This window comes from Cucurbita pepo, chromosome 19 (genome assembly GCF_057944985.1).
Source record: "Cucurbita pepo subsp. pepo isolate OVF chromosome 19, ASM5794498v1, whole genome shotgun sequence".
NCBI lineage: Eukaryota > Viridiplantae > Streptophyta > Magnoliopsida > Cucurbitales > Cucurbitaceae > Cucurbita > Cucurbita pepo.
In genome coordinates, this window is record NC_141816.1 from 11,831,940 (window position 1) to 11,849,788 (window position 17,849).

The 17,849-nt window shown below is 36.7% G+C and overlaps 4 protein-coding genes across 5 annotated transcripts; 3 read left to right on the top strand and 1 right to left on the bottom strand.

Annotated features, from left to right (window-relative positions):
* The first annotated feature begins 596 nt into the window (after positions 1–596).
* LOC111782116 (RNA polymerase II C-terminal domain phosphatase-like 1) lies at positions 597–7,967 on the top strand. 2 transcript variants are annotated; one of them, XM_087120037.1, is made up of 14 exons: positions 597–691; positions 780–1,480; positions 2,176–2,652; positions 3,067–3,277; positions 3,504–3,661; positions 3,764–3,834; positions 3,989–4,094; positions 4,278–4,361; positions 4,625–5,179; positions 5,304–5,367; positions 5,810–5,937; positions 6,042–6,095; positions 6,739–6,835; positions 7,167–7,967. In XM_087120037.1, exons 2-14 carry the CDS (start codon positions 1,217–1,219, stop codon positions 7,292–7,294), a joined length of 2,397 nt encoding a protein of 798 aa, XP_086976163.1. In that variant the 5' UTR covers positions 597–691; positions 780–1,216; the 3' UTR covers positions 7,295–7,967. The 2 variants fall into 2 exon arrangements, with proteins under 2 accessions (XP_086976163.1, XP_023518681.2); XM_023662913.2 differs by lacking the exon at positions 597–691 and having other exon boundaries at positions 729–1,480.
* A 423-nt stretch (positions 7,968–8,390) lies between these two features.
* On the top strand, positions 8,391–10,792 carry LOC111782118 (clathrin light chain 2). Its single transcript, XM_023662916.2, has 3 exons — positions 8,391–8,791; positions 9,926–10,079; positions 10,171–10,792. Exons 1-3 carry the CDS (start codon positions 8,460–8,462, stop codon positions 10,597–10,599), a joined length of 915 nt encoding a protein of 304 aa, XP_023518684.2. The 5' UTR covers positions 8,391–8,459; the 3' UTR covers positions 10,600–10,792.
* Positions 10,793–11,440: 648 nt separating this feature from the next.
* On the bottom strand, positions 11,441–12,776 carry LOC111782119 (stem-specific protein TSJT1). Its single transcript, XM_023662917.2, has 4 exons — positions 12,478–12,776; positions 12,126–12,366; positions 11,906–12,026; positions 11,441–11,800 (listed from the first exon to the last, which is right to left on the bottom strand). Exons 1-4 carry the CDS (start codon positions 12,696–12,698, stop codon positions 11,607–11,609), a joined length of 777 nt encoding a protein of 258 aa, XP_023518685.2. The 5' UTR covers positions 12,699–12,776; the 3' UTR covers positions 11,441–11,606.
* A 2,345-nt stretch (positions 12,777–15,121) lies between these two features.
* LOC111782117 (CBS domain-containing protein CBSX5) lies at positions 15,122–17,471 on the top strand. The gene is made up of 2 exons (XM_023662915.2): positions 15,122–15,565; positions 16,368–17,471. The coding sequence occupies exons 1-2, from the start codon at positions 15,228–15,230 to the stop codon at positions 17,209–17,211; spliced, it is 1,182 nt and encodes a 393-aa protein (XP_023518683.2). The 5' UTR covers positions 15,122–15,227; the 3' UTR covers positions 17,212–17,471.
* Positions 17,472–17,849: the final 378 nt, after the last annotated feature.

Below are 17,849 nucleotides of genomic sequence, written 5' to 3' on the forward strand. Positions count from 1 at the left end.
ACCGAGATTATTTTTTAATTATTTTTCTAAGAGTTTCGTAAATCTATTTCCTAATTTTTTTTAATTGTAATTTTGACTTGATTTGGATAGGATTTGGGACTCCAAATTTATCTCAATTTCCAAAATCTTTATTTGGTTAGAAAAATAAATTTTAAAATGTTTTCTTTTTGTTCTTTAAGTTACTAATTAAAAGAACTCTAATTTGCTATTGCTTTAGAAGGTGCCTTAAAAATAATTAAAAATCCCAAAATAAATGGGATGATCTAATTAGATTTAGCTTTAATCTATTTTCTCAAAAAGTATGATTATAATAATTTATTAATTTGGGAAGCCAAAAAAAATGAATTTATAGCCAAAAGAAGACATAATAATATGAGGTCATTAGTAAGTAGCCATTGACCTATGTCTGAAATTATTTAATTATTAAAAATGTAGAACGAAACTCCAACATCCCCCCGGGCCATAAAAGCAAATGGACTAAATTCACATTCCGCCCCATAAGTTGATTTTCTTTTCAGTTAGGCCCCTGGACAGCTGGTTTATTACAATACTTGCCCCTTAAGATGTCAAGAAACCAAAGCCTCACATAATTATAGCTAAAAGTAGAAAATAGAAAATTTCCAGAGGAAAAGGAAAGTCATTAAAAAACAATTAAATACGAAGCCACGGGAAGTGGAAGCATTTTAATTAGGTTTGTTTGATTATTAATTAATTAATTTTTTTTTTTTTGAACAGTCTTGTCTACTGTGAAATTTTGACCTTTCGCTTTCTGGATCTAGGGTTTCATGTCATTGACGACTCCTTCGTTATCGCCAAAATACGAGCCCTAGGATTACCTTACCACCACCGAGACAAAACAAGAGTTCCCCAAACCGGAGATCGAGTAGATTAGAGTTTTTTTTTTTTTTTCTTTGTTCTTGTTGGTTCATCATCATCATCATCATCATCATCAATCAGGATCGTAAATTTTTCCATGAAAAAAGAAGAACCTGAATCTTTGTTTGTTCTGTTGTTTCTCGACAGATCGGTGGTTTAAATTTGCAAAAAAATGGATCAAATCTAAAGCATTCTGGACGATCATGATCTTTTTAAAATTTCTCATTGTCTGGAAAGGAATTCATTGAAACCCATGGGATTATATAGAAAGAAACTTCACGAATTTCCGGAGCCAAAAAGCCAAGCAGTGACATATTGAGGAGGGAGATTTGGAGGGAAAATGTATAAGTCGGTGGTTTACCAAGGGGATGAGCTACTGGGAGAGGTAGAGATTTACCCAGAAGAAAAGAATGGCAACAAGAACATCGAAGTGAAGGAAATCAGAATAAATCACTTCTCGCAACCGAGTGAGAGGTGCCCACCACTTGCAGTGCTTCATACCATTGCAGCCTCTGGAATTTGCTTCAAAATGGAGTCAAAGACCTCGCAGTCACAGGACATGCCGCTCTATCAATTGCATTCCTCGTGTATCATGGAGAATAAGGTATAAAAACACAACTCAATGATAAAGAAAGGAGACCCAAAGACAAAAGTTAAAAAGAAAAAAAAAGAGATTAATACGAACTAGGAAAAGAAAATCTGTATTCTAAAGCACTCTCTGCTCATCTTCTGGCAAGGACTAGAAACGTTCCAATCATGTTGATAAAACTTGTCACTTTAGTTGAGAATGATACTGCAATTTTGCCTCACATTTTGTGACTTTTGTATGATATCTGCAACTTACCCCCGATTATCGTTCTATATGTCTTGGTTAAACCTACGGAGCAAAATGAATGTGCTTTTGATGGCAAAATCTAACTCCTAGACTCAGGTTCAGAGGAAGTTCACTTCTTTCCTTCTTTCTTCCTGTTTTCTTTCTTTATGTTTTGCTGGTGATGTTCTTTTGAAGATTTTGATGCTGGTAGTTTCAACATTGTATTAAACCAAGCAACTATTTCAATAAGCTGAAATTGGTGTAGATGCTTATTGGATGGGAGTACTTGGTTGGCCGCTGGATTTGATTTTTTAAACTTCTAATCCTACTTATGGTTCTGTTGTTTTATCTAGTTGGAATAATTTCTGCTTTCTTATTGCACATTGTTTTAGTTTTCATCGATGAGGTGACCTATTCTTCCTTGTTCTGTTGTCCTTAATATGGATGTGTTACCAAAACTGATGACTGGGATTTGCTTCCAACAGACTGCTATAATGATGTTTGGAGCGGAGGAGCTCCATTTGGTAGCCATGTATTCTAGAGATCATGACAAGCAGTATCCATGTTTCTGGGGTTTCATTGTTGCAATTGGACTTTACAATTCTTGTCTCATCATGTTGAATCTTAGATGTCTTGGCATTGTATTTGATCTTGATGAGACACTTGTGGTTGCAAATACAATGCGCTCATTTGAGGATAGAATTGAAGCCCTGCAGCGGAAAATAAGCACTGAGCTGGATCAACAGCGTGCTTCAGGCATGCAGGCAGAGGTTAAACGATATCAAGATGACAAGTTAATTCTGAAGCAATATGCAGAAAATGACCAGATTATTGAGAATGGAAAAGTGATTAAAAGTCAATCAGAGGTTGTTCCAGCATTGTCTGGCAATCATCAACCTATTGTTCGACCAATATTACGATTGTATGAAAAGAATATTATACTGACTCGTATCAACCCCCAGGTAACTAGGTTTTATGTACCCTTTGCTTGCAGTTATAAATTTATGTCCAATGATTGTGCAGGGACCATGAACAAGACTTTTCTCTTGTTTTTCACTTTGACTGTTCATATATTCACATTGCTTTTTTTTTTCTACTATCCCTTTGTCATATTTTTCTCTTTGTTTTTATGAGTCTCGTAATTTGTCTATGTATCTGTAATGGTAATGCGTGAAGATACTTCGATATTAAGGTTGTTTGTCTGAGACAAGATTACATTGATTTAAGTGGTGCGTGAGTTGTTTTGTTTAAGAATGTATCATTTAGGCTAATTTGTTGCATAGTGGAAGTTACAAACAATTTTATGAAATCGTAACTATTTTATGAAATCATGGAGTGATAGTTCTATTATCTCATCTACTGCTGTACTTCCACAGATACGTGATACAAGTGTTCTCGTCAAGTTAAGACCTGCCTGGGAAGATCTTCGGAGCTACTTGACTGCAAGAGGTCGCAAGCGTTTTGAGGTCTATGTGTGTACAATGGCTGAAAGGGATTATGCTTTGGAGATGTGGAGGCTTCTTGATCCAGATTCAAATTTGATAAATCCTAAGGAATTGTTGGATCGCATTGTTTGCGTCAAGTCTGGTTAGTAAGTTTAAGCTAATTTCAAAGAAGAAAAAGATCCCTTCCCAAACCAGTAGCACTTTTTGATTTTTCATACACTTTTTTCCTTGGGAATGGTATAGCATGGCAGTTTGTTGATGAGGGAAATAATTCTGAAACTGCTTACAGTCATGCCTATAGTTTTTCAGCAATCTTAAAGATTCTCAAATTACTTTTTTGTTAATACTCTTTTGGCCCATGTCATTAGGTTCTAGGAAGTCTTTGTTCAACGTCTTCCAAGATGGGTTTTGCCACCCAAAGATGGCTCTAGTAATTGATGATCGTTTGAAAGTGTGGGATGAAAAGGATCAACCTCGAGTGCATGTCGTGCCTGCATTTGCTCCTTACTATGCCCCTAATGCTGAAGTATATTCTTACTTGCATTTTGGCATTTCAGTTTGAAAAGATTTCTTAAAAAGTCACCCTGCTGTTTTATCTCAAGTTGCATTTTTTTTTTCCTTTTTATAGGGAAACAATGCTGTCCCTGTTTTATGCGTGGCAAGAAACGTTGCGTGCAATGTTAGAGGTGGTTTTTTCAAGTAAGGTTCAGAAGATTGCTAAAGTTCCTTTCAAAAGGATACACATTCGGTTATCTTATTCTTAATACTTAAAAATTAAGGTTTTTAGCTCTGGAAGATGGTTCTAGTTCATGCACGTTCTCATTCGTTAGTTACAACCTTTCTCTGATTTCAGGGAATTTGATGAGATCCTTCTGCAAAAAATTTCTGATATTTCATATGAAGATGATGCAAATGATATTCCTTCTCCTCCTGATGTGAGCAACTATCTTGTTTCAGAGGTCAGTAAGGATTTCTTATCAAACTCGTTTCCCCTAAAACAATAAGTTCAGTTTCGAAACGAGGCCATGTTGTTACTTTTTTTTTTTTTTTTTGGGGGGGGGGGGGGGGGGGTGGGTGGGGAGGGGGGAGTATATGAGTTTGTTTCATGACTTGTTTAATGCTTCATTCTTTTCCTTTTTCAGGATGAATACTCTGTTTCTAATGGAAACAAAGATATGCTTACTTTTGATGGCATGCCAGACATGGACGTTGAAAGAAGACTGAAGGTACTGACAAAGATTGATCATTGATTGAGATCATTAGTAAACTTTCAGTAAGCATATATCAGGGGACTGATTAGGTTAAGGAAAGTGAATGTAATAATACCTTGCATAACATCCTTATTAGTACTTCAATTTTCAAGGTACTTCGATACATTTGCATTCAGCAATCACTAGTCATTGTGCCGGTATATTCCTCCAATTTTAGGTCTTGCTCTCTTATCATCCACATACATATCTGAAAAGTATTGCTCTTCCATCTTCCCTAGGACGCATTTTTGGCTTCTTCAACTATCAACAGTGCAGATCCACGAGTGTCTTCTCTTCAATACACAATGCCTTCTGCTTCTGGCGCTGTTCCACCTCCTCCAAAACAGGTGTCTCTGCCATATTTTCCAGACATGCAGCTTCCCCATGTCAACTCGGTGGCCCCCACTGAACCAAGTATACAATGCTCTCCAGCTAGAGAGGAGGGTGAAGTACCAGAATCCGAACTTGATCCTGATACAAGGCGGAGGCTCCTTATATTGCAACATGGGCAAGATATAAGAGAGCGCCCACCTAGTGAACCTGCATTTTCAGTGCGGCCCCCTCCATTACAGCAGGTTGCTGGTCCACGTGTACAATCACGTGGAAGTTGGTCTCCAATGGAAGAAGAAATGAGCCCAAGGCAACTAAATCGGCCTGCACGCAAAGAGTTCCCTGTAGATGCAGAACCGATGCGGGAGAAGCATAGGTCCAATCATTCTTCATTTTTCCCCAAGATTGATGGTTCCATTCCACCTGATAGAATTCCTCATGAAAATCAGAGATTGTCAAAAGAAGTAATTAGATTATAATTTTGTTTATTTTCTATCCATGGAGCTCTCCCTTTTTGGCTCCCCTTTTTCAGGGAGGAAAGCTACGGTACTATTTTTCAGTGCCCTTTTTTCTTTTTGATCTGTGCAGGCTTTTTATAGAGATGATCGTGCAAGATTAAGTCGTAGGCCATCTAATTATCCTGCTTTCTCAGGTGAGCCGTGTCAAACACGCTTGTGTGTATTTTCTGAATCTTATGGGTTTAAAAAAAAAATTGGCTTGTATTTTCTGAATCTTAAGTTGCTCAGAATTCATCACCAGTTTTCTCGTCTGTTACTACTTGGGGGTCACTCTTTCAATCACTTTGATTAACATCAAAGAGAGTCAAACCCTTCATCTCATATTAAGCTTCCAAGGAGGAATCAATGGACCATTCGTCCTTCTCTGATGTATCTAAATAAATTGTGGGTGTTACTTTCAGGCCATTTTCTCTTTGCTAATATTTATTTAGGGTTTTTCTAGCTAGCATTTTTGTTAGTAATTATCATTTTAGTTTTTTTTGGATAAGATAATCATTGTATTAGTTATTATTGTATTTCATTGAGGTTATGTTACACTCTGTAATAGTTTTTTTTTTTATTGTTTTTTTTTTTAAGGTGAGGAGGTTCCGATGAATCAATCATCTTCAAGAAGTCGAGATAATGACGTTGAATCTGGATGCTCCATCTGGAGTGAAACTCCTGTTGGAGCTCTACAGGAAATTGCAATGAAGTTTGGCACCAAGGTAATCTGAGACACAGTTTTCCATGATAGGAGATTGAGGTTCTTAAGTTTTGCATTTGTTGCACCCTTCTCCATCCAATCCTTAAGAGTTGAAAAAACTTGTAGGTGGAATTTAAGTCGGCGTTGGTTTCCAGTGCAGATCTACAGTTTTCTGTCGAGGTATTTTATGACTCTTTCCTCCACTTTTTCTTTGGTTTATAAATCTTGTGGGGCAAAATTCAATTATACCCCTATACTTTGGGCTTCTATCGATATAGCTTTAAACTTTAAACTATTCATTGTATCAATCAAAACCTTGAACTTTCACAAGTGTATCAATTTACACCGAGTTCACACGGGTGGGAATTTATAATTTTGTGAATTAAAGTCATAAACTATCCCTAAGTGAATTAATTTAGACCCTCAATTTGAAAATCGTCCATTAATCAAGTCTAGACCTCTTATTTAAAAATTATCCATTATTTAAAACAAATAATCTAAATTGGTTCACTTATAAAAGTTGAGGGGTTTAAATGATTTTATTTTAAGTTTGAACACATATGAACTAATGTTTTTCATATGGAATCTAACTGATGGTGTTAATTGATATACTTATGAAAGTTTGAGGTTTTAATTGATACCATTATTCGTTTGGGGATAGAGCTCCCAAAATTTGGACGTATAAGTTGATTTGTGAACCTATGGTTGTGTCTGTGCTTACATAGAGGGAAACGAGCAGATTTCACATTCTTTATTTTTAAATGCTGCTTGTATCCACTTGTTCTGATTATAGAGCTTGGGAACTTGTTCTTTGCTTTTATAGGCGTGGTTTGTGGGTGAGAAAATTGGAGAAGGAATTGGTAAAACAAGAAGGGAAGCTCAGCGACATGCTGCTGAAGGTTCTATAAAGAATTTGGCCAGTATGGAATCGTCATTCTAATGCTTTATTTATTTTTTTTTTTTTCTTTACTATTATGTGTTTATAATATTTATGTTTTGCTATAGTTTTTATGTTATACCCTATTTTGTTTGTTGAAATCTAGCCTATTTTTTAGTGTTTTCTGCTGTATTGAGGCATTTGATGTCTGAGATTAGGAATACTAAGTGATATTAGAACTAAAAATGCCTAGTAAGAAATGGCTGGTTATTATGCAAATGGTTAACTGCTTAAACTAGCAAAATTTAAAGAGCATGAATATGAAAATGAGAACTTCTAAAGTGAATCTGGCTAACTTGTGATATGTTTTGCAGACATTTACGTATCGCGTTGTAAGGCTGACTCTACATCTGCAAATGATATAAACAAGTTTCCCAGTGATAACGGATCGGGAAAACGAATGAAGCTGGACTTCCACGGCCATCTTCCAAAAACTAAATAAATATTCTATGAACTCCATATTTGTTGATGACCCCTCTTGAAAAACCATGTTTCCGCATATTTGAGGTTAAGAGCATCAAGACTCCTCAGTATGTTGGTCTACTACTTGCTTGGCCTTCTGCTGCTAGTTTCGTTCCAGAGGCAAATGGCAAGATCAACCTATTCCTCTTCATTCAATTTCTTCTGATATCAGCAACGCTATCTCCACGTGACATGACTGTGTTCCCTGTGAAGTGTTCATACTGAGGATCATGCTGCTGCTGAATCTCCATTAACCTGCATCTGGGTCATCTCGAGATAATGAGATGAGCAATGATAACTGCCTGCATTAGTTGAATCTTTTCTCCCATTAAGCTGAAGCCCTTGCTCTTAAAAGGTGGCAAAAGGCTGCTGCTTTGGCGACTTAATTCACTCCAACATGTTTGGGAGATCATATTGGCGGATCAAATTTCTATTTTTTATTTTTGATGTGTCAATATCTATTCTATTCAGGAATGTTTTCTTGATCTGCGAACTCATATTACTCACATTAGTAAACTAACCCTTAAATGTTCCACATCTAAATTAACCACCCACCCCGCCCCCATTCATGTCATTCCAGCTCGAGAACAATGTAGTCGGTGATAGAGTTGTAAAGTGAGTTCTTTGAATACTATTTCTCCCTGGTTGTTTGACATGTCAACAGATACAAATCTGAATCCCATTTGATCGATACTGAATGTTGTTTTCGTTCGCATCTTAGAATTGTTCTTCCTAAGTTCTCAAATCAATCTACCATGACAACAGGGTAGTTTGTTTGATTCTGTTACAGACAGGGATTTGCCTTGAATTGGAAGATCAATTGAAAGAACAATATGATAAACTTACAAGGAAATATAATTTTGATAAATAAATAAATAAAATTTAGTTATGGTGATTACAAACTCGTGTGCAGTCAAAATTTGAATATTATTGTAGATTTTTCTTTTTTTTTTAACCAAAAGGGAATAAGAAATGGAAGAATAGTTGAAATTTTGGATAAAATTTTCTATTGATTTCATGATCCGTTAAAAATCTGTAAACGATATATAAAAGGGTCAAAATAGCTTCAAAGAGAGTCATTTCCGTTTGTGTGTGTGTGTTTTTTTTTTGTAAGGACATCTCTGCGGTGTTGGCGAGCGAAAAAAATGTCCTCCTTCGACGCGTACAGTATGGACGGCGAAGATGCCTATGGCGGTTACGGATCCTACACCAATTTCTCCGGCGGCTTCCCTGGTGACGCTGATGTAAGCGTCGAGCACACTGCTGCCTCGCCGGACGTCTTCGGATTCGACGATCCGGGAACTAACTATTCTCAAGCTCCGTTTGATCCGATTCATGTAGAGAACGGAAATGGAAACGGCTATGGCGTGGTTGAGGATGAAGTTGGCGATGGTGTTTTTGTGTCGGATGGTCCAATTCTTCCGCCTCCGACCGAGATGGGCGTGGAGGAAGGATATGCTCTACGTGAATGGCGTCGGTAAGGTCTTGACACTCTCAATTTTTTTAGATTTCTTGGAGCCGAAGAGTTTTTTTCTTTCCTTATGTTGCTGGTGCTTTGAATCTAAGTGTCGATTTAGATCTGATTCTTCGGTGAACAACTTCAGATCTCTACTAATTTTGTCTCCTATTAGTGTTTTTTACTTGATAATACTCTTTGATCTGGACTATTTCTTCATTCTATTTTCCTAGTTCTACATAGACTGATTTGATGTGGGAAATTATATTGATTGATTTGCATTAAAGGTGGTGAATTAAGGACCTTAGATCTAGGGACTTCTGTACCTCAACTAGTACAGTTAGATGAAGAAGCTATCGCTTTAGTGAGCCCTGATCGAGGTTTATACTAATAGATCAGCCAGGGACAAGCCAGTAAGTCAAGTTGCTTCAGGGGGTCTATATGGTTGGTCTAAGTGGAAGTTCAAGCGGAATTTATGTGAAGCTCTGGAAGTTTCAAGCGGAATTCCACCGGAACATTAGTTGATCAGTCAGGGATATGGCCATTTATGTCAAATTACTAATTATCAGTGGGTGTATATTGTTGTTAATCTATGTGGAATTTCTTCCACCGGAATATTAGTAGATCAGTCAGGGGCATGGCCATTTACGTCATATTAGGAATTATCAGTAGGTTTATATTTGTTGTTGACCTATGTGGAAGTTCAAGCGGAATTTAGGCAAGTCTCTGGTAAGATAACTGTGGATGATTTGGTTTAGCCATGATCCATATTGTGGAATATTTAGGAGTTGTTCCCTGTTTAGGATGAAAGAATTACAAAAAACGTAATATTGTGGCTTTGCTTTGGGCTTCCTCAAAATGCCTCATTCCAATGGAGATAGTATTCCTCACTTATAAAACCCATGATCTTCCACTAAATTAACCAATGTGGGACTCACTCCCAATAATCCTCAACATGGAACTCTTAATATCTTTCTCTCTGTCGTTTAATTGGCTTATTGGGTGTCACAGAATGTCCTTGTCGTTCCCTTTTGATCGCAGAAAGTGAAATTTGTATTTGATGGCCAATTTGAGTTTTGAAGATGGATTCCTAGTATACATCTTTTGCGTTTCCAATTTTTTGAACTTTAGAAATTATGGGTTTTGCTGGTGCAGCCAAAATGCTCTTCAGCTTGAAGAGAAGGAGAAAAGGGAAAAAGAATTGAGAATCAAAATCATTGAAGAAGCTGAGGAGTATAAAATAGGTTTCTATGAGAAAAGAAAGCTTAATGTTGAGAGTAACAAGGTTAACAACAGAGAAAGAGAGAAGGTACAGTTTAGTTTGCCATTTCTTGAGTCAATGTTCTTATTCTTCTCTAGCTCTGGTTTAAAAGTAAAAGATTTGTGTGTTTGTGGAGCAGTTATACTCTGCAAATCAGGAGAAGTTTCATAAAGAGGCTGATAAACAATACTGGAAAGCCATTGCAGAACTAATTCCCAATGAAGTTCCTAATATTGAAAAAAAGAGAGGCAAGAAGGATCAAGATAAGAAACCATCTATCTTAGTTGTTCAAGGTCCGAAACCGGGAAAACCTACCGATCTTTCAAGAATGCGACAAATTCTCGTGAAATTGAAGCACACACCCCCTCCTCATATGAAACCACCTCCACCCCCACCTGCAAAGGATGCCAAAGATGCCAAGGATGCCAAGGATGCCAAGGATGGAAAAGAGGCCAAAAATGAAAAAGATGCAGCAACAAAAGCATCTGATCCTGCACCTGGAGCTGCCACAGCCAATGGCACCTCACACAAACCTCAAGAAGAAACTGCTGCTGCTGCTGAGGAATAATTTGCCACAATAATGATATAGCCATAGCCAGTATCAACTTCATTCTGCTCATACTTTTTTACATTTTCCCTCTGAGGTTCCTTTGTTTTCGTCCGTTTATCTTGCATTTGAATGTGTAATCAGCTGTGATCTTATACAACATTTATTCTTCTGTACCTTATGACGGTCGCTAGTGGCATTATCTTTTGGACTAGTCCAGGTTCTGATTTTGACATGGCCACCCCCTTCAAACATCTTCTTTGAAATTACTTCTTCACTTTACCCTATTCAATTTCTTCAGTTTAGTCGAGGTTCTGGTTTGCATCTGTGATCATGGGTTTTTTTTTCTTGTTCGAGAACTTTGGATTTTCCTTCTGATTGTTCTGATTCCTGTTTGTGCTACTTAATTTCGAGTCCTCATCCAGCTCATCACTTTTGATCCTCTTTTATTTTTAGTTCATGTAGTTATCCCATTGAAGACATTATTGTTTAATATTATAATTGTCATTAATTTGGATTAGAATATGTTATTAATTCAGGAATCTTTTCAGAGCAGCTGTACATCTGTGTGCTGACTATTATTATCAGCAATTATAATAATTATAATTGTTAGACGAACACGACTCTTCACAATGATATGATATTGTCCACATGGCTTTACTTTAGACTTTCCCAAAAGATCTCATACCAATGGAGAGAGTATTCTTTATTTATAAACATATGATTTTTCCCTCCATTAGGAGATTAGCCGAAGTGGAACATTCATCATCCAACTATAACAACTTATATCAGTCAAAATCTCATAATATTCTTACTTCCGTGTAACCAGAAAAACATTAAATAAATAACCCATTATGTAAAGTGATAAACTTTTCCTTTTTCATTAATTGAAACTTGCACATGGCTCTGAAGTCTGAATAACCCTTCCGGAAGCGAAATATGTACACAGACCGAAACATAAACAAGGTACGAATTTTAAAACCAGAAATTAGTAAAAAGAAACAATAAAACGAGTTGGAACTGTGAATTCAGGCATGTGAACCCCAGGTTGCCCAGTTGGCTTCACTTCCAACACGTGGCATGCTGTGAACCCTTGATTGGGCATCAACCTTAAAGTTGGCCCCACACATCACCCCCTCACTGTCAATTCTTGGCATTGCCTTCATCTTCTTCGTTGGATGCTCAAAACTCATTAGCCCTCTTTCACTGTGGAACATACATCCTGCCAATTTTTTGAAATACACGTCAGATTCCGACTCCTCAAGAATGGGTTGAAAAATTATTAGGAACCCTAGCACTAATCCTTGAAAGGTTAACTAAACATTACCAGGTGGAAATGGGGCAAATGACTTGGCACAACTAGCTTTAATGACCTCCAAGTCATCAGAAATTACGAGAGAGCCATCAGCAGCAGTACCCCAATACAGATTAATCCCTTCATTTGCATCCTGTTTCGAACAAAATTTGACAAACCCATTTCATTTTATGGCTAAACAAAAAAAAACCCACAATTCAAATTCCCTAAACAGAGAACAAAAAAGGCTCACCAGAGCTGCAAATACAGAGCCGGCCTTGCGGTCAAAAACCACAAAGGCGAAGTTGCCTTCGAGTTCTTTAAGAACCTGATCGGCCGGGTAGGGGCCACGGTCCCGGAGGGTCCGATAAGCTTCAATCACAAACATGGCTTCGTTTGTAGCTTTTGATAGCCCGTACTGCTTGTTCAAGCGGCTCAAGTTGTTCAAGCTCCCCTTGAACATACAGTACATTTCATCCAACCCGCAAAATAACCTGCCATTTTGACATTCAATTACTCAGTTTAATGATGAAAACAGAGAGTTCAGATCTCGTAATTTCACAGATCAAAATATGGATTTAGAATCTTAGATCAGTATTCATTACGATTGATGGTTAGTAGATCGAGAAGCAGATGGATCAAACGCAAGGAACGCTGCATTTTCAAAAGACATGGAGAGAGCTCCACAAGAACGAGACGAAGAAGTGATGAAATGGTTCAGAATTTCCCGAGGAAGCTTAGGCTTCACCGTCGGAAGGCGATGGGACGCCGGACTGTGAAGCTCCGGCGGTGGCTGAACCGACTGGGCGTCAAAAATGGCCAACATCTTCAGTCGCAGATCTTCGCTTTACTGAATCGAACAAACTCGTTGAAATGGGATTTGTAGAGAACTGATGGAGGAGAAGAGGGATTTGGGGGGAAGTATTTATAGAGGGTGTTTGGTGTTAAGAATAATAATGCCGACGTGGCGTCGTTATCCAAACTCGGATTAATCTTTTTCGATTTCCAACTCTTCCAACTCTTTTTCGATTTAAAATTATTATCCAGTTTTAAAAAAAAGTAGACTTTTTGTATTTAAATTAAGTTTACAATATTTTTTAATATACATAAGTCATTATCAGTCGTTTATAAATATTGCTTAAAAATATGAAATTTTAGAAAATTATTAAAGATTTATAAAAATATGTAATTCATCTTTGGTTGAATTTATGATAAAATTGTTTAAAAATTAAGAGTATTTTGTAAGGAAATGATTTATTTCCGAAAAAAGTAAAAGTGAAATATAAATATGATTGTGGATGACGTGGAAAAGTGTCAGAATTATCCACAGCCATAAATTAAGAACATGGAGAGAGGTTTTGGTTTGCGTGGAGAATTTAGCTTGATGTGGATCCTACTCAGCTTTTACTTTGGTGGGACCCAATATTTCCAGGTTTTCCCCAAATCCCGAATCGCCACTCTCACCTTAATTAAATTTTCATATTTAAATTTTTTCCTTTAAATTTAGCTTAGAGTTTTATTTAGAATGACATTATTATTGTATAAATATACACATATATATATATATAGTTAAATTAATAAAAATACGTAGTAAAATATCCCCTCAACTAAAATTTAAAAAAAAAAAATAGTTTTAAAGAAAACATGTTATCTTGATTTGAGATGAAAGTCGTTAGTATTTTTCTTTTTCATAAATACCGTGTTTAAAAAATATTTTTGATTTTTTTTTTAAATCGAAAATACATTTATGTTTAAAAAACTACCCATAAAATTTTAAATATAAGATTAAAATCCTATACTTAAAAAAAAAAAAATTCTTGTTGTCAATGTATATTCGAAAACCATCTATCGATACTTGATAGATTATCTATAAACATTTGAATGTTACTTAAAACAATTGATGAATATATTTTGAAACGTGGGCTAATAGTAAAAGTACTTTTTTAATTATTGGTAAAAAGTTTGTAAAGCGTATTAATAAAAGTTTAATATTTTGGAATAAGGTATTAATATTTTCGATTAAAAAGTTTAAAGGGCCGGCCCAATTAGGTAATTATGCAAATTGTATAGAAACAATCCAATCCAATTATATTGGGCCGTTTTTATTGCACGTTCTATACAAACGGGCCGGCCCAATTAGGCGTAAAATTTGAATACTTCAAACTTCATGTTAAAAGAGTAAAATGGAGAAGAAATTAATTGGGTTGGTGGAGCGGAAGAACAGGATGGTTGCCTGTACTGACAAAGTCATAGCAAACTGATATGGCGTTTGGTAAGATGAATGGAGGGAGGGGCTGAACGTGGATACCCTCAAACCCAACACCACGTCCTTAAGCTTTCATGTCCCCCATCATTTTTATTTTTATTTTTATTTTTTATTTCTCAATTTCATCTTTAATAAATTAAAATTCATTCTCTCATTCAAAATAATAGGATCTTATATTTTATTATATTTTCATTCATATTATTTGTTCGGGTGTATAATGAGTCCGATAACTCGAATCGATCCAATCCAAATTATAAAAATTGGACTGTGTTAGATAGGTTACCAAATTGGGTTGGATTTAGTTTTCCATGAACTAAGTTAAGTTGTCTTATTGTCTGTTGTCGTGCCCATCCAAAGCATCGCAAAGACTTATCATCTGTCATGTATTCAATTTTTAAGACGGACATACTTACTTACAATCGTCTAATAACCATTCAAAGTCCAGTTTGTAGATATTCGTCATCCAATCGTAAATATTTGCCGTGAGTTGGCAGTAAACGGCTATGGTCTTCGTTTAAAAGATTTGTAAATATAATATGTAAATAAATTTAGGTTTTTGTGCGTTAAGGTACCAATACCATAATTATTTGAAAAGATGGCTCACCCAGACCTGTTCAATGAGCCTTATTATTATTTTCCTTCGTACACTGTTTTCATTTGGTCGTTGAATATTTTTTTTATAAATATTATTATTAAATTTTTTAAAAATATGTATAGTTATATTGTATCAATTTTAATTATAAGTTATGAAGTAATTTAGTGGTTACCAAAGTGTAAGAGGCAATATATGTCTATTAACGTTAATTAAAATTCATTTTAGCAAATATATATATATATATATATATTTCTAAAAAGAAAAAAATTATTTAAGATTAATATCCAATTTTAGCCTCAATTTTTTTTTTTTTTTTGAAATAAAATTTTGATTTTTTAAAATGAAAAAGCGCACGTCCTCTTCCAATAAATAATGGAATGAAGTCATAAACAAAATCACGGGCTCAATATCTCCCTCCTTTCTCTCTCTCTAGAAGCGTCTTCTTCAACCGCTGCTTCTTCTCCACTCTCTCTGTTCATTTCTCCTCTTTGTGCATGGCAGTGCGTTTGTTGGCTCATGAGGTCTCTGATATATGCCTTGGAAAGCCTGCATTAAGGTCCATCTCCGTCTCGGCTACACTCGCCGACGCCCTCTCTGCACTCAAGAGGCTCGGTGAAAACTACATCAGTGTCTGGAACTGCGCCTGCCATTCCTCCAAATCCGGCTCCGGCGACGATTGTCGATGTGTCGGCAAGATTTCCGTGGTCGATGTTGTCTCATTCCTCTGTAGAGAAGAGAATCTCTCGCAACCTGCCGTCGCGCTTCATTCCTCTATTTCGGTTATCATTCCTGAGGTTCCTGTCATCGTTAGGCATTTGCAGCCTCATGCTAGGTGCGTAATTTTGTTTTCTTTGATCTTATTGGTTAGAATGTATGGTTCTTCCGTTTTGAATTTTCTTTTTATATCTGGACTTTGTGATTTTTTAGTCAGATTCTAATTTGGCTTTCTACTGGAAAATTTATGGCGTTCTTGGTTTCTCCAGAGTTGGAACTGAATATTGCTGTATTCTCTCTGCTCCCAAAAACGTGCAATTTTCATTTACTTTCTTTCAATGCTGGGCTGTTTTTAATAGCATCTCAATAATTCACATCGGATCTTGAAAATCAATCTCAGAACGATAAAGTGAAGCTTTATTATGTTTGCCTCGTTTGTAACTACAAAACCGCATTCATCCGTGTATTGAAATTTGTATCTGAATATTCTGTTTCCTATATTTGTATTTTTATCCAATTTTATCTTTAGCTAGAATTTTCATTTCTTCCGTCGTTTCTCGTTGGCTTGGTTTCTGCATGTCTCGTAACTCTAATTGTCTGGCTTTGCTTTCGGTTTTCTCGAACTGTGTTGGAAAATTTAGTGATCTTTTTGTTTTGTTGCGTTCTGCACATCTTTGTAGTTCATAATCTTATGCATCTCCTTTTGAACTTGCCTTTATATCAATCTTCAATAGAGAATTGAAATTGTCTACTTTGATCAAACCTTAATCGATCGATAACGGTGATAAAAGAATTCGAACTCAGGGCTGATTATTATGAATTTTATATCATAGATCTTTCCATTTTCCAATTCTCCCAGGTAGCCAAGATAAATATTGCTTTTACTGTATAAATTGATAACATTCTCCGATAATTTTCAGCTTGGTGGAAGCTATAGATCTCCTCCTCGAAGGTGCACAAAATCTCGTAGTCCCAATTCAAACTAGAACCTTCGCGAAGTTCAGAAAGAAGGTGCTTAAGGAAGTTGCTCCCTTCGACTGTACGCTTCACAATAACCTTGAATACTGTTGGCTCACCCAAGAGGACATAATCCGTTACCTCCTAAACTCTATTGGGCTTTTCAGCCCCACCTCCATAACCCCCATTAATTCCCTCAACGCCATCGACACAGCCAACATCCTCGCTATACACTACGACGATCCTGCTCTCTCTGCCCTCCCCCTCCTTTCACAAGCCATCATCCACCAATCCGCCATTGCAATAGTCGACTCAGATGGGAAGTTGATTGGAGAAATCTCACCCCTGACATTGAATTCTTGCGATGAAACCTTAACTGCTGCAATCGCAACACTCTCAGCAGGTGAGCTAATGGCGTATGTGGACTGTGGTGACCCGCCGGAGGATTTGGTGCAGCTGGTCAAAGACAGGCTGGAGGAAAGAAACTTAGGGGCATTGTTGGAGTGGGTGGAAGAAGACTCGGCAATGTCATCATGTTCTTCATTTTACTCAACTTCATCAGATGACGATTCCGGTTCTAGCTTGGGACGGAGTGGAAAGTTTGGAAGGCCTTCAGCCAGGCAAGTGAGGAGCTCAGAGACTGCTGCGTGCAATCCCCGGAGTTCATTGGTGGCAGTGATGATTCAAGCGCTTGCACATCGTGTGCCGTATTTGTGGGTGGTCGAAGACGATGGAAGATTGGTTGGCATAATCACGTTTGTGTCGATGTTGAAGGTTTTCCGCGAGCGTTTGAAATCAATGTGTTGAGAAGGCCTGAGCAAGAGCTTGCTTTATCTTAAGCCTAAACTATAATTACTGCGTCTACGTGTGGGGTGTGTTTTGAACTCAGTTATGTTATCTTGCTCACTTTATTTTGAAGTATTATGTTAATTCGTAACAAGCACAGACCGACTCTTTCTTCATGTCTTTCCCAAGTCCAGTGCAAGTCTTGTAGCTTCTCTACTGGATAACTTCTTTGTCTACTGCAATTGAAATTTGGGCTAATTGATTGGGTATCGTTTGAAACATTGAAATGGATTGATTTGGTTTGCAGATTGTATTAGAGAAGAAGCAAGGCCAAGCGAAGCCTAACATTCAAGCAGTGGCTCCGGTGATTGTGGGCCTGTTTGGATTACCTTTAATTTAATTATTTTTCAAAAACATATGTTCCTTTAAACATTTTTCTTTTATGAAAACCATTCAATTTTTTTAAAAAAAAATTATATGTGGTTACATTATTCAAATATGGTTTTATACACAAATTTGTTTGATTTGGTCCACATTTAAAATTCTTATAAAAACGTCAGGTTTCCACAATTGATAACGAATAAGTTTAAATTTGCATTTAAGACAATAGATTGACCAACTACCATGAAATCAACCGAGAGGTAGTTGTTGGTAGGTCG

Coding starts and splice junctions, on each gene's coding strand:
- LOC111782116 (XM_087120037.1), top strand. CDS start 1,217: ATGTATAAGTCGGTGGTTTACCAAGGGGATGAGCTACTGGGAGAGGTA. Junction 1,481..2,175: donor CGTGTATCATGGAGAATAAG/GTATAAAAACAC, acceptor TGCTTCCAACAG/ACTGCTATAATGATGTTTGG. Junction 3,662..3,763: donor ACTATGCCCCTAATGCTGAA/GTATATTCTTAC, acceptor TCCTTTTTATAG/GGAAACAATGCTGTCCCTGT.
- LOC111782118 (XM_023662916.2), top strand. CDS start 8,460: ATGTCCTCCTTCGACGCGTACAGTATGGACGGCGAAGATGCCTATGGC. Junction 8,792..9,925: donor GCTCTACGTGAATGGCGTCG/GTAAGGTCTTGA, acceptor TTGCTGGTGCAG/CCAAAATGCTCTTCAGCTTG. Junction 10,080..10,170: donor ACAACAGAGAAAGAGAGAAG/GTACAGTTTAGT, acceptor TTTGTGGAGCAG/TTATACTCTGCAAATCAGGA.
- LOC111782119 (XM_023662917.2), bottom strand. CDS start 12,698: ATGTTGGCCATTTTTGACGCCCAGTCGGTTCAGCCACCGCCGGAGCTT. Junction 12,367..12,477: donor CGATCTACTAACCATCAATC/GTAATGAATACT, acceptor TCAAAATGGCAG/GTTATTTTGCGGGTTGGATG. Junction 12,027..12,125: donor GCTCTGTATTTGCAGCTCTG/GTGAGCCTTTTT, acceptor TGTTCGAAACAG/GATGCAAATGAAGGGATTAA.
- LOC111782117 (XM_023662915.2), top strand. CDS start 15,228: ATGGCAGTGCGTTTGTTGGCTCATGAGGTCTCTGATATATGCCTTGGA. Junction 15,566..16,367: donor CATTTGCAGCCTCATGCTAG/GTGCGTAATTTT, acceptor GATAATTTTCAG/CTTGGTGGAAGCTATAGATC.